Here is a 14,626-nt window from a genome sequence, read left to right as displayed (position 1 = left end):
TTAAGTCAAAGGGTAGGAAACATTCCTACCCTTTGAGTTTTTTTTTTTTTTTCTTCTTTCAAACATGCCATCATCTTCATTATTACCTTCCAATAGATCCTAAGTCATTTTCTTCCATTCATCATAAACTTTAGTACTGGCATCGTTTAGAGTTGCTTTCCCCACTGCCACAGCCACCTTCATCCTCATGACTTCGTTGTCTTTATGGAAAGTCCAGTGACAGTTTCTTCACCTCTTCATCTCCAAAATCATCTACCTGATTTTAACCTGCTGCTCTGGTTGAATGGATCTCGTAATATGTCACAAATGTGTTAGCATCTCACGCTCTGACCATAACACAAACTCATCTTTTTCTCATTCATTCATTTTACTGAGCTCTTCCATCAACCTCATGGGGAGCTCCAGATCATCAAACCGTCTGTCTTTGGCCAGCTCATCAACTTGCTTATCTTATGAAAATTTAATTTCATCATAATCATTTTTGACATTTGCCATTTCCATAAACTCCTTACTTGCTTTTCTTTTGAACTATTTCTTTTATAAGCTTAAAACAAGCAAATTCTGTTAAAACACACACACAACCACACACACACACACACACACACACACACACACACATACCCTCCATGTTCGATTGGGAGCACTAGAAAATCATGGTTCACCAACTGCCAGTGGACCCACAACACTCCTGGAAATCCTACTATGTTTTTCTGTTCAATTCCCTTTCTTTTTTTTTTTTTTAAAGATTTTTATTTTTATTTATTAGACAGAGAGAGAGAGAGGGAGAGAGAGGCAGAGACAGAGACACAGGCAGAGGGAGAAGCAGGCTCCATGCAGGGAGCTCAATGCGGGACTCGATCCCGGGTCCCCAGGATCATGCCCCGGGGCCAAAAGCAGGCGCTAAACTGCTGAGCCACCCAGGGATCCCTCAATTCCCTTTCTGATTCTCCTCTCCATTCTCCTCCATTCAATTTCTCCAATTTCTAACCAGTCTTCTTTTTACCAGCCCATCCCTCATAGCTGAGAGGATTAAGGCCAAGTAGTAGAAACTCCCTTTACCAATCCTACACATTTACTCATATCTTCATTCATCTTTGCCTGTACTTGTATTACAAAAAACTAGGGCCCTTTCGTGAGATCTATTATTTGGATCCTGTCCTTTCCTATGTCACGCTAAGAGTTATCATTTCTTTCTTACACACAAAGATACCATTTTAAATTGAATCATCCTCATCAGTCTCTAAACATTTGTTTCCCATTTAAATAAGTATTAACAGTAATAAAAATCAAAACACTTCTCTTGATCCCATATCTTCTCCTATTTTTATTTTTTTAATTTAATTTTTAATTTTTTTTTTTTTTTTTTTTTTTTTTTTTTTTTTTAGAATAAGTCCTATAGCCATTGGGGGGCTTGAACTCACAATCCTGAGATCAAGAGTTGTGTGTTTGGGCAGCCCGGGTAGCTCAGCAGTTTAGCGCCACCTTCAGCCCAGGGCGTGATCCTGAGGTCCCGGGATCGAGTCCCCCATCGGGCTCCCTGCATGGAGCCTGCTTCTCCCTTGCCTGGGTCTCTGCCTCTCTCTCTCTCTCTCTCTCTCTCTCTCTCTCTGTCTCTCATGAATAAATAAAGTCTTTAAAAAAAAAAAAAGAGTGTGTGCTCTACAGAGCAGCCAGGTACTCCTCTTCTTCCATTTTTAGTTAAATTTCTCTCTACCAATTCAGGCACACTTCCTGTGGGAGTCTTTATATTCATTTCCCCTCCTCTGCTGTCTTCATCATTGTCCAGTATGGTTTCCATTTCTGTTACTTCATACCGGTGGCTCTTTCTTTGGTCATCCCTATTCTGAACGGCACATATAAGGGGTATTTTCTCCAGCTTTATTGGGACATAATTATCATATAACACTGTGTAAGTTTAAGGCAGTGTGTTAATTTGATATATGATGCCAGATGATTTCCACCATGACCTTCGCTAACACCTCCATTATGTCATGTAATACCGTTTCATTTTGAGAGGAAAACATTTAAGACCTACTCTCCTGGGAACTTTCAAGTATATGATACAACATTGCTAAGTACAATCACCATGCCGTAAATTAGATCTCTTATCCATGTAATAACTGGAAGTTTGAACTCTTTGGTGTGATATCATTGACATTGTGGGGTCTAAAAAAGCCAAACTCCTAGAAACAGAGACTAGAATGGTGGTTACCAGGGTTTGGGAAGTTGGGGAGATATTGGTCAAAGAGTACAAGCTTCCAGTTATAAGATGTATAAGAGGGTATTTTTAATCTCCATTTTACTTAATGTTTTACTGGGATTTGGTCCTGACATCTCTTGCACTTCCAACTTTTTTCATTGGATTTTGTGACACTGTATACTTTCATTTCTCTTTAATATCTCTACACACTTTTTTTTTCTTCAATCCCCTCGTCCTTTTGCAGGCTTGTCATTCTCAATCCTATCATGGCAGAAAATATGGCAAAAGGAGAGAAGGCAGCCTATGATGTATCCTTGAGAAACTGCAGTTTTAAAGCTCACATGAGAGAGAGAAGTCAATTATACTTAATGTTGCTGACGTACTTTTGTTTATAAAAATACAATACATCCACTTTTAAAAAATATTTTATTTTTAAATCATCTTTACACCCAACATGGGGCTTGAACTCACAACCCAGGATCAGAAGTCATATGCCCTACCAACTGAGCCAGCCAGGGGCCCCCTTTCATCGCACCCCCCAAATTGGGGCAGAGGATGCAGTTTTCGACAAGAAAGAGAAGACGTTTCACTTTAGTACCTATGTTCTTTAATAGATGCTTTCTTCTATGGTGGTGCTCCATAACATAGCGTGCTTACTGGGTGCCAGGGCTGTGCTGATGTTTCCTGAGCATATCTCATTTAATCCTCCCTCAAGCCCTTCCTGAGTGGACACTAACAAGTTTCTTTTCCTTAGAAAAGGAAACCGGCTTAGATTTTCTATAAGTCACAAAAGTAACTTGATATACAGAGTTGCAAAAGTACAACTTTACATACATTTTTCCATAAGTTAAAGTTACCCTTAAAAAAATAAAAAAAAAGTTACCCTTAAAAAATAGTTGGGGATCCCTGGGTGGCTCAGCGGTTTAGCGCTGCCTTCAGCCCAGGACATGGCCCTGGAGCCCTGGATCGAATCTCACAACAGGCTCCCTGCATGGAGCCTGCTTCCCCCTCTGCCTGTGTCTCTGCCTCTCTCTCTCTCTCTCATGAATGAATAAATAAAATCTTTAAAATAATTTTAAAAAAAAGTTAAAGTTACCCTTAAAAAGAGTAAACTGAATGTGTCTCTGAGTTTGGAGCCTACACTCAATACTGACTATACTCAAAGAAAATTAAGAACAAAGGTTTTTTGTTTTTTTTTTCCAGATTTTTCTCCTATCCACAATATCTTGTATTACGTGTAGTTCGTGTATCATTAAATCATTGTGTACAGGGCAGCCCAGACAGCTCAGCGGTTTAGCACCTGCTTTCAGCCCAGGGCGTGATCCTGGAGTCCTGGGATCAAGTCCCATGTCGGGCTCCCTGCATGGAGCCTGCTTCTCCCTCTGCCTGTGTCTCTGCCTCTCTCTCTCTGTCTCTCATGAATAAATAAATAAAATCTTTAAAAAAAATCATTGTGTACATATTATACAACGTTCACAACAAAAATGTGATGTAGGCAAGGCCAGTATTTCCCAGATGAGGCTATAGGAAAATGCAGCTGAATCAGTCGCTGTGGTTGCAGGTGATAGCAGCAGTTAGATCCCAGGCTGCAGCAATTAGATCCCAGGCCGCAGGAGTTAGATCCCAGGTTAGATCCAAGGCTTCCTGACCACGAGTCCCGCTTTCCCTCATTACACAAGGTACATTCTCTGCAGTTATTGCGAAAGGATGAGATCCTGGTTTTTTATGGGTTGCCTTTCCCCCCCTCTATTTCATTCAACCATACTTCACTTGTTTAGCTAATAATCCAAGAATGTTGCTAGAGTAGCAAAAAGTTGATTGGACTCATTACCTTGGGTATTTCAGGTAATGGAGTGGAGGGCACCCAGCCTGTGGAGCAGGGCCCGTCCACCCTGTCCCCAGGCTGGCCTCCCAGGGGGTGGGAGGTGACATCTGACCTGGCCTCCGTTGCCCTGTCCTTGTGGGAAGCCCTGGCTGACTACCTGACACCAGGCATTAAATCTGACCTGAGCTTCTGCTCAAGCAAACTTGGCATAATTAAGCTGTTGAGAGTCGCTTCCCCCGACAGGGCCGAGGAGCCTTACGAGGCGAGGGCTCTGCTGAGGTGATAAAGCTGATTAGATCCTTAGTCGCGAAGGAATCTGATCTTAGAAATTTCCTCCGGCTCCTGTTAATGAGGCAAAGACAACATTTAGCAGAGAACACGGGGTCAATGAAAAGAGAAACATTTCTTTTTTTTTTTTTTTTTCCTTTAATAAAGAACAGATTCTTTTGCTCCCCTTTTAAATCCAGGGCTGCATTTACTGTCCAGAATAAGAGCACAATTGAGATGAACAAATAAGAAGTGTTTTCTCAGGGGGCGCAGTAGACCTGTATAAGCTTATCCCGGTGTGAAACACAAGAAGCAAAATAACTGGAGAAAGGGAAACTAAGATAAACCTAAGAGATGAAAATAATTGAATTAGTGTTGGCTATAGCGGAAGTGGAATAACCAACAGTGATTAACTACAACGATATATGGTCTGTTCACAAAAATGTAGGTTTTTTTTTTTTTTCTTCAAAAATGGTTTTCTCACTTTTTCTTTCTGTACCTTCCCTTTTCTTGAACTATCATTCAAGCAAATAAAACGTGTTTTCCTGGGATACTCTTGCACGAGTCTCTCATACTAACAATGCTGATGAGCTTACCTTTTGGGTTATATATAGCATTTTTACATCTGCTACCATTTAATCCTCATAAAACTTTATAATGAAAGCTGCATTATACCCATGTTAAGGATTTGGGATTTGGCTCTACAAGGTTATAGGATTTGCTCAAGCATTTGTAAGCAGGAGAGGCGGGAGTCAAGTCCGAGTTTTCTCACCTCCAGGAGAGGGGCCTCCTCCACAGCCACTCCAAGTCATACTTTATTTAATGTCTCTGATTCTCAAAAAAAAAAAAAAAAAAAAGTCTCATTCTCGCCTCTATTTCTTGCTAAGCCTCTGTTCCAGTATTTGGAAAATGACATGACCATTGTTTTCCTATCAGATGCACTTACATGGGATGTAAATCGTGTGATGCACACACATGCACACACACATCGCTGCGCTCATAGATTGGCCGTCCTTTCCACTGGGAAGTCTTTATCTTCCCACAAAGACCCTGTCCTACTTCTCAGCTTCAGCTTGTTCCAGTGAGATCAGTGGTCATAAAGGACAGAGTAGGAAAGAAGTAGCCCCGGAGACGGTCTGTGACAGGATGGGGTCCGGGGGGGCGGACTGGCACCCGGTATGCTGCACCCCCTCGTCGTCGCTTTCGGGGCGGCTGGAGGAGGACCGCCTGGACGTGGGAAGGGGTGATGCTGGGGACAGTGCTACCGGGTTTCTCCTCTTTATCTTCCTGCAACATCTTACCCACCCGTCGTGTTAACTTTTAACTCTGACTGACTCTCTTCCATGAAGATGATATGGCTTTATGGTGGGCCTGTCTCTTATTTTTGAGATCGGTTTGTCCACTCGTGCCCTAGTAGGTCTCCCCCGGGTGTACCGTAGGCAAATCAGGTTTGAAAGGTACGTAGTCTTCTCCTTCAGATTTGTACCTTTTTCTTTATCACTAGTCCCGGCTCGGGATCCCCATAGCACAGCCACCCAGTGGTGCAGGCCTGGAGCCAGAATGGCCCTGTGTTTCACCACATCTAAAAAGTCAATAAATTTTAATTTGTCTGTTTCGTAGGCGTTCTTTTTATCTTCCCTTTTTCTTCGTACCTCTCTATTTTCACTGCGACTAGCTTTTCACCTGTTTCTAGTCTGGATTTCTTTTAGTCCACCCTCTACCTTATTGGCATGTGTGTTTCTTTCTTTTTATTTATTTATTTATTTATTTTTATTTTTTATTTTATTATTTTTTGGCATGTGTGTTTCTAATAGATCACTTTGAATATACTATATCCCTAATTCAGACATCCATTTCCATCACATTTCCTAAAATGTCATGCAGAAAACTCCCAAAATAATCTGTGTATCTCCATGAATAAAGGAGCCCATAGTCAAATAGAATATTGAGATGTGCACGCTAAATATGGTTTCTCTTGGAAAGTCACACTACACATTATTTAAAAAAAAAGGCTATATGAAGTCTTTCTATTGATTATACAACAAAACTCTATAACATGAGCTGATACTTGAACATAGAAAGTTTTTTTTAATATTTATTAATGTGTAATTATTGGCAGGCTTCCTCCTGATTTTGGTCCTGTGGTATTCAAGGTCCTCTCATGCCTAGCCCTGAAATCTTACCTTCCTTTTTGAACCTTTGTAGCCATACAGATTACACGCATTTGGTTCCCCAAACACACAGCTCTGTTCTATTCCATTGTGTTGTTCCTTTTCCCGGGAATACTGCTAATCTCGCCAATGGCCTTTGTGAAAATTTAGCTATTTTTAGAAGTTTAGATCATTTGGTATTTTCACTAGTTAGCCCACTGCTTGGTACATTGTCAATGCTTAATGTATTTTAAATAACGAAAACAGAGAAAATCAACAAGAGAAAATTTAGAGATAGGCGATTAGCTGTATTTGCCTCTTCATTCTGCTTAGTGGGTGCCCATTCGGGAACTCTAACACACAGTAGCAGTTGCTGAAATGATTTTTCAGCTGCTTGACCTCAGTAATTTTTGTTTGTTTGTTTACCTAGACAAAATTTAAGAAATTACAGTAAAGGCTAAATTTTTAATTCTTGGAAGGTAAAAATCAAATTTAATTTTCATAAGTGTGCGATAGCTGTTCTCTGTGACCTGCGAAAACTCCTTAAAAATGACTGTTGTAAATGTTTTCTGTTTCTTCCTGACAGGTAATATTTGAAGCTGAAGTCTCAGGAGGGAGGAGTGGTTATATTGCCATTGATGACATCCAAGTGCTGAGTTATCCTTGTGGTAGGTTGTCATTAAGAATTGTATTTTTCTGTGTCCTTTCAACACTTGTCGTACATTGGCAAGGACTGTTGACTGTTTATCACTTGGTTGTGGCTGTCTCTTTTGTTGTTACTGCTAGCCTTCTGTTCAGTTTTAAAAGAACACTGAAATCTTTCTAGAAGTTTTGAGTCAAATATTTCTCAGGATTGTACCTAGTGGTACACCTGTAAGGAGTTCTTTTAATTCTTTAACTACGGAGGACAAAATGTGAATATAAATGAAATTCTGGATAGGACATGCTCCGTCTTTTGGTTTTATTAAATAGTCTAGGAAAGCAAAAAAGAATAACAATTCAGAGCTCCACTGAAAGGAAACCTAAAGAAACCTCACTAACTTATGTGATCTGCTTAGTTGAAAGTTGGCGTGAAGGAAAGAGAATGAATAAGTCACCGTATTCCAAACTTCAGACTAAATTTTTTTTAATAATATCTGGTTAATCCATGTGAAACAACAAAATAATAGAAATCAGACAAAACAAGGACTCCGTTTATTAACACATAATTTTATTATGTCTTTAGATGCACATTGGTTGGTCTTCAGATGGTGTAACTAATTTTGTGTGTACATCGCATTTCCTGAAAGACATTCATTACATGCACTCAGTAGAGCCAGATGCAAAACAGCTGGCATAAATTCAGACTTTACCTAGATCTCCCAACAGCGGCATTTTACAGGGCCCATGAACTCTAGATGGTCTGTTCAGTAATCCTCCTGGTGGAAATTTTCCCACCCGTTGTAAGCACCGTGCGCGTGGAGGGGAGCACTGTACGGGGGGCAAGGCCGTGCTCCCGGTGAGCGCTGGTATTAAGCCCCGCGGTGCATCAGTGTCACCTACCAGGGGTGGCAAATCACAGATGTGTGGCCCCTCCTCGGTTCTCATTCTGGAGGCCTGGGGTGGGGCCTGAAAATGTGCATTTCTCATAATACGTTCCCAGGTGATGCCCCTGCTGCTGGCCAGGAGCTCACAGAGGGAGGACCACTGTGCTGGTTCATGTTCTAGCTCAAGCATCTCTCTTTTTAAAGCCGATGCTAAGACGAGGTGCGAAGAAAGAGGTTGCAGGCCATGGTCAGACCATTTATCCCAGGCAGTCCATTCTAAGAAAAAGGGGAACAAAACCGTCTCCCTCAAAGTTCACGTTGGTTTGCTAATAAGTTCTTTCAGTCCACCAGTACATGAGCATGATGTTTCCATCTACTGTTCATTTACACTTGGTGGAAGAGAAATGTGAAAGAAAGGCTCTCAGGAGTAAAGAAAATAAAAATATGAATTAAGCCCAAGAGCGGTTTCACTGTGATACGGCCCTCTATGCGCTTGCTTTTACTTACCGAGGCTTAACTTTTCCTGCATGTATTTACTTTTAGTTGAAAACATGAATAAGCTCCAGTTTTACAAGGTGATCATAGAGAACACTGATTTGACAGTTACGTAAGTCGTGTAGGTTTTGACCGCAGTCATCTCTTTTCGTCAGGTCCAGTATTGCTTTTGGGTAACTTTTCTTCCAACGATGAAAGAGTCCGAGGTGGATTTTGCAGCGATTAAACTGATACTCTCCTTGAGAGAAACAAATACATTCCCTTGTTCTTTGAAGCACTAGAGAATTATACCTATTGAAATCTTTTTTTTTAAAGAAAGACCAAAAAAAAAAAAAAAAGAAAAAAGAAAAAAAGACGAAAAGAAAGACCTGTTTACATTGTAAATTAATAGCTCAGCGGCTATGTCTATGTTGGTAGGTTAGATACCACTATATGTTTTTGTCACATTTCTCTGTTGTGCTCTGATTTCTGCTTATTTGGTCTCTCTTTTATTATTATTATTATTATTATTATTATTATTATTATTTGGTCTCTTTTGCTTTCTTTGACTTGTAACTGTTTTGTTATCACCCATATGCAACACGCTGTGGCCAACTTTCAGCAATAATTGTTGAGTGCCCTCTCTGTATACAAGAATGTTCTAGTAATTATGGGGCAATGAGTAATAGTGCTATTGAGAGGGGAAAAAAAAAAAAAAAACGTGAGAGGGAGTGGGGTTTTCAGCACAAAGAAAACTCCCATTTTCTTCCATACGGTATTAGTCTTGACCAAAGGTAAAAGTGTTAACAACATTATTCTCTTGGGAAAAAGTCACATGGTACATTTTCTTCGTGTGAAAAGATTAATTTTTTTTTCTGCCTTCACAGATAAATCTCCTCATTTTCTCCGTCTGGGGGACGTGGAGGTCAACGCAGGACAGAATGCTACGTTCCAGTGTATCGCCACGGGGAGAGATGCTGTGCACAACAAGTTGTGGCTGCAGGTAAGGCCAAGTGGGCCCCTGGGTGAACAGATACACCTGATTTTTAAAAAATCACAAGGTACTGCTTCTGCTGTTATTCTAGTATGTGTGTGTGTGAGGGAGCGAGAGACCAGTTCTCTTGTGTAGGTTTGTCTTCATTGACTGCAGCTTCGTTTCAGGTATTTCCATTTGGGGAATATGAATAAACACATGACAGTATATAGTTAATAAATACTCAGGTCAGTTTCTAGTGAGCGCTGATGTTTCTCTAAGGTTATGCAAAACTAAGAATTTTTTTCGAGATCCATTCAAAGTAGGAAAAAATGGCAAATTTCCTCGTTAAATATTTTGAAAACCCAAATTTACAAGAGCACAGTACTTAAGTAGGAACTGTCATACCCTGACCAATTTTTTAAAACACATTTTAAGAAAGTTTTGGAAGTACTTCTGGAAATGTGAATGGGAGGAGAGCCAATTAAATTTATTTTCAGAGTGTTTATGCATAAAGGTTAATGACAGTTCTGAGGTCAAGACATTTGCTTTGCGCATATTAAATCCTCAGTAAATATGCATTTAATGAATGACATTGGCAAAATATTGAGGAAATGCAAACAGTACATACCAAGACCTTTGAAAACGCCAGAGAATTAAACAAGAAACTAAAGAAAGTACGTGTCTTTAGAAAATATCTCCCAAAAGTCAGGAGGGCGGGCCCAAGGAAGGTGATGGCTATTGAGCAAAATATTTGAAGCTAGAACCTAAGTAATAATGCTCTCTGAGCACTTGTATTATTATTTTGTGTTCTATTTGTATCAGAATGAAGGAAGGGATTTAATTAGTTAGAATTTTAAATTTCTGAAAATATCAATGGAGACCAAAAGAGAAAAATCACTGAGATTAGCATAGTTTTTGAACATAGACCTCAGCATTTATTTTTACCATATTTTTCTTTTTTAAATTTTTTTAAAGATTTGTTTAAAAAAAAAGATTTGTTTATTTATTTATTCATGATAGACATAGAGAGAGAGAGAGAGAGAGGCAGAGACACAGGCAGAGGGAGAAGCAGGCTCCATGCCAGGAGCCCGATGCGAGACTTGATCTGGGGCCTCCAGGATCGCGCCCTGGGCCAAAGGCAGGTGCTAAACCACGGAGCCACCCAGGGACCCCTATTTTTACCATATTTTTAAAGAGGTAAAATTAGTGTTGAGGATAATCATTAGGTTGTGGGAGGTTGGGGTCATGATTAGAATAAGTGATTTTTGAAATCATGCCTAGTATAATGCCTAATATTGTCCTAGATGTTATCAATTTCTTATTTCATTAAATTCTCACATCCACATGGATGTTACAACACATGTACTCCTAGAAACTTTATTATCACTGCTTCTATAATTTATTTGATTTGTAATTATTGGGATATCATTCTGAATATGTGAAAAGGAAATGAAGCCCCTACTTTTTTTTTTCTGTGATTATGCGAATTTCCCCTATAGATATTAAAATATAAGATAATTCTTTCTAGAGAGGGTGCTGTATAATAAGCAGCCTGTTTTATCAGTAAACATCAAGTCAGAATCAGCTTTTTCTTCTCAGTCTAAATAAACAATTAATTTTTTAGACTTTTTTAAATTAAAATTGTTTTTCCCATTTAGGTGAGAATATTAGTTGGCATTTGACTTTAGCTGTGATCTGTACAGTCTTGTCTTGGAGAACCAGAGACTCTGCAGTCTGCCTCTGGTTTTATGCCCTAGGATTTAATGTGACATTGAAATAAAAGGGTTTTGTGGACTCAGACACCAGCTGCCTTGTGGCAACAAAGACTTTCTGGCCCTGCTGGTCTGAGTGGGTTGCAGTCAAAATACTGCTCGTTTATTGTTTGTTTCCTATTTTGTAGATTGGCCCATTTCATTATAGTTTTAAAAAATAATTCCTTCTGCCATTTGCCATTTTTTAAAGAAAGATGAGAGATAAAAATATTCTGTTAAACATCTATTCTGCTTTCCTTTTTGTCCTCTTTTCTCTACACATCCCAGGGTGGATCTATCTGTGTATTTCTCTTCTGTTTTGACAGTGAGGCTACCCAATTCCTTAGCAGTTTACCTATTTACCATATTCTTTGAAAAAGCTTTTCTACTTTTTCAGTAATACCACCTAAGTTACCCTAAGTTATTCTTTTAAATCATCCTTCTTCGTGCTTAAGAAATATTGAAAACTATCCATTACTTAGTTGAGGGATGTTTTCAAATGAATAAGACTGGTTATTTTATATAAATATATATTGAATCAGACTGTGCCCAGTGATTTTTTAAAAATCCATCTTTAAAAGTAGTAGAAGTATAATAGAGCAGAACGAATCTTGATTCCATATGAATCTTCAAGCCAACCCATAAATATGGATGTCACATCCTGTTTACTTGGTGCAGAATGACTTCGAAAAATCAGGAGGCCCAAATGTTAATTCTTTTTTTTTTTAAATTTATTTTTTTTCCAACTGTTAATTCTAACCGTAATTTGAACCCTATAACCCTTCCAACCCAGTTAAGCGTGTGGGCTTAGAGAATTCATGAACTATTGACTCTATTCTATAGAGAAGTTCTTTATCTAGAAAAGGAGATGGGGCTAGAAGCTAAGATCCCTTCCAGCTGTAGATGCTAAGCTAGGTCTTTGCATTATTTTTGATGGCTGAGACATGGCTTTCATTACCTTTTTTGTTTGACGGAAGAATGTGAATATTACTGGTCTTGTATGGGTAAAAATGATCCCTTAAATGAACTATCTTTATGAGAACAACTGCTTAAACTATCTGCTCACAGTACTGAGAATGTATTGGAAGCAACTCAAAATGGTAGGTCACTGCATCCTGTCACAGAAGTAGTGGGATAATGGAGTAGCTGTTATCCTTGCCATGGTAGGTGTCATTAAGAAATGGTAATTGAGGGGATCCCTGGGTGGCTCAGTGGTTTAGCACCTGCCTTTGGCCCAGGGCGTGATCCTGGGGTCCTGGGATCGAGTCCCACATCGGGCTCCCTGCATGGAGCCTGCTTTTCCCTCTGCCTGTGTCTCTGCCCCTCTCTCTCTCTCTCTCTCTGTGTGTGTCTCTCATGAATAAATAAATAAAATCTTAAAAAAAAAAGAAATGGTGATTAACTTTTTATGTTTTCTAAATCACTGACATTATACAGTATTAAGTGTCAATTGATAAATGTTTAAATATGGGGTACAAAACCAAAAAAAAAAATAGAAGAACAGCCAACTTTATGTTTTAAAGGAAAAAAATGATATAGTACAACCGCTTTAACCTTAATACCTGATAGCATCGGACGTTTAAAATAATTTATGTATGGAAGGATATCTGGGTGGCTCAGTTGGTTAGGTGTCCAACTTGGTGTTGCCTCAGGGTACCTACCATCTCAGGGCCCTGAGGTAGAGCCTGTGTCTGGCTCCGCGCTGAGCAGGGAGCCTGCTTGAGGATTCTCTCCCTCTGCTCCTCCCCTGATCTCTCTCTCTCTCTCTAAAACAAACAAATTAATTAATTTAATTAATTAGTGTATGGGAATACATTTAAAAACTAAATTTTTCCACTTGTTTATTGTGTCTAGCTTACAATTGATAATGCCCATATTTTTTATTGTTTAAAGTGACATACGAATTTTTGGGTAAATTAAACAACAGACCTCACAAAAACTAACGCTTGAGGTACCTGAGCTAATCTAGAATAATTCGTAAGGTACACATCATAGGGGGGTCTGGATGTATCTTTAAGGAGAGTTCTTTCTTGTAGATCTCAGATTATGTGATTACCGAGTCTCAGAATTAGGTCATTGGTTCTAGACATTTAGAAAACAATGACAAAATACATTCCCCAAATTAACCTCCTTGTACATGCTCAGGGAACTACTGATGCATAGAACAACATGGGTGACTGTCTTTAGAACTCTATTTAGTGGCAACAGGCTAGCTATATGGTAAAATTATGAGGTTTGCTGGACCATAGCTTAAAATGGTGTGTTATGAGGTTCATGCATGTTGGAAGAGGCACTTAGAATAAAGACTTTAGTTGCTTGTAGAGAATTTCCAAATTTCTTTTCGATCATAAAACCCAATGAAGTAGCGTGTTTTCCAGATATAAGCACAACATTTGTTGTCAGGTTGCGATTTGCAGGTTTTTTTTTTTCCCACATGAACAGATGTTTTTCAGTGCTTCCAACAAGTTTTAGAACTATACTATTTAGTGTTTCTGAGAAACCCTCAGTGGTAGGGAATTTGTGGATCATAACTTAAAGCTATGGTAAAACACAGCATATAGGATATAAGATCACGAATGAAATTTTAATGTACAATTTATATTGAAAGAAAATGATAAAAACAACTGGTTATATTTTTGAGAAGGGTCAGGTAATTTTCCCACAGGAGAAGAAAAATTAGGTTATACATTTTTGTAGGTTAAAAGTGTTACTCATGCCCTTTTCTCGCAGTGCTTGCTGATAGGAAGACTAAAGGGATGGTGGCAAAAAGAGTGAGTATCTAAGGAAATAACTAACGTGACGCGACAGTTCCACTCCTAAATGTTTACACAAGAGAGATGAAGGCACGTGTGCACAAAGTACTTGTGTAAGGAATGTTTATAACAGCTTCGTTCATAATAACCAATGCCTGTAAAGACCCCGGGGTCCATCCGCAGGAGGATGGGTACCCAGGGCATGGCTCATTCAAGCAGTGGAGTGGAACTGAGCAGGAGCAAAGAGTGGGCTACTGATCCACGCACCGATACGGAGAAATCCAGGCAATTTTAATGTTTTCAGAAGGGGGACAGATAGAGAAGAGCGTGCATCCTGCGAGGTTAGCTTCGCAGTAAGAAGCAGAAGGAGCAAGGCTAACTCCTGGCGATAGACACCAGAACAGTATGTGCCTGTGGGTGATGAGGCCGGGCCGGCAGCGGGCGGAGGTCATCTTTCTGCGGGACGGTCCGTGTCATATACGTCTATCGGGGCGTTGGGTATGTGGGCGCCTAGACACCTACTAGAAGTTAAGCTGCATCCAGTTCACCGTATACTCAGTTTCCCTCAATAACGAATGAGGAAAAGTGAGCGTGTGGGACCGGCGGTGCCGCTAAGCTTTAGATGGCGGTAGCCTGGAGGCATCGCCTTGCATTTTGTCCATCGTGTCCATTTGAGGTTATTTGATGGGGCTCGGGGTGATTTT

General features: G+C 39.7%; 1 protein-coding gene across 10 annotated transcripts in view; it reads left to right on the top strand.

Annotated features, from left to right (window-relative positions):
* Window positions 1-14,626, top strand: part of PTPRK (protein tyrosine phosphatase receptor type K) — a 546,973-nt gene that overhangs the window by 267,419 nt on the left and 264,928 nt on the right. For all 10 annotated transcript variants that reach the window (XM_072833647.1, XM_072833628.1, XM_072833588.1 and 7 more), the window contains exons 4-5: window positions 7,029-7,110; window positions 9,330-9,445. In XM_072833647.1, coding sequence (XP_072689748.1) covers window positions 7,029-7,110; window positions 9,330-9,445 — 198 coding nt within the window. The remainder of the gene's footprint in view (window positions 1-7,028; window positions 7,111-9,329; window positions 9,446-14,626) is intronic.

This window comes from Canis lupus, chromosome 1 (genome assembly GCF_048164855.1).
Source record: "Canis lupus baileyi chromosome 1, mCanLup2.hap1, whole genome shotgun sequence".
NCBI classification, from domain to species: Eukaryota; Metazoa; Chordata; class Mammalia; order Carnivora; family Canidae; genus Canis; species Canis lupus.
Note: the sequence above shows the minus strand (reverse complement) of the source record. Positions and strands in the feature narration are given on the sequence as shown.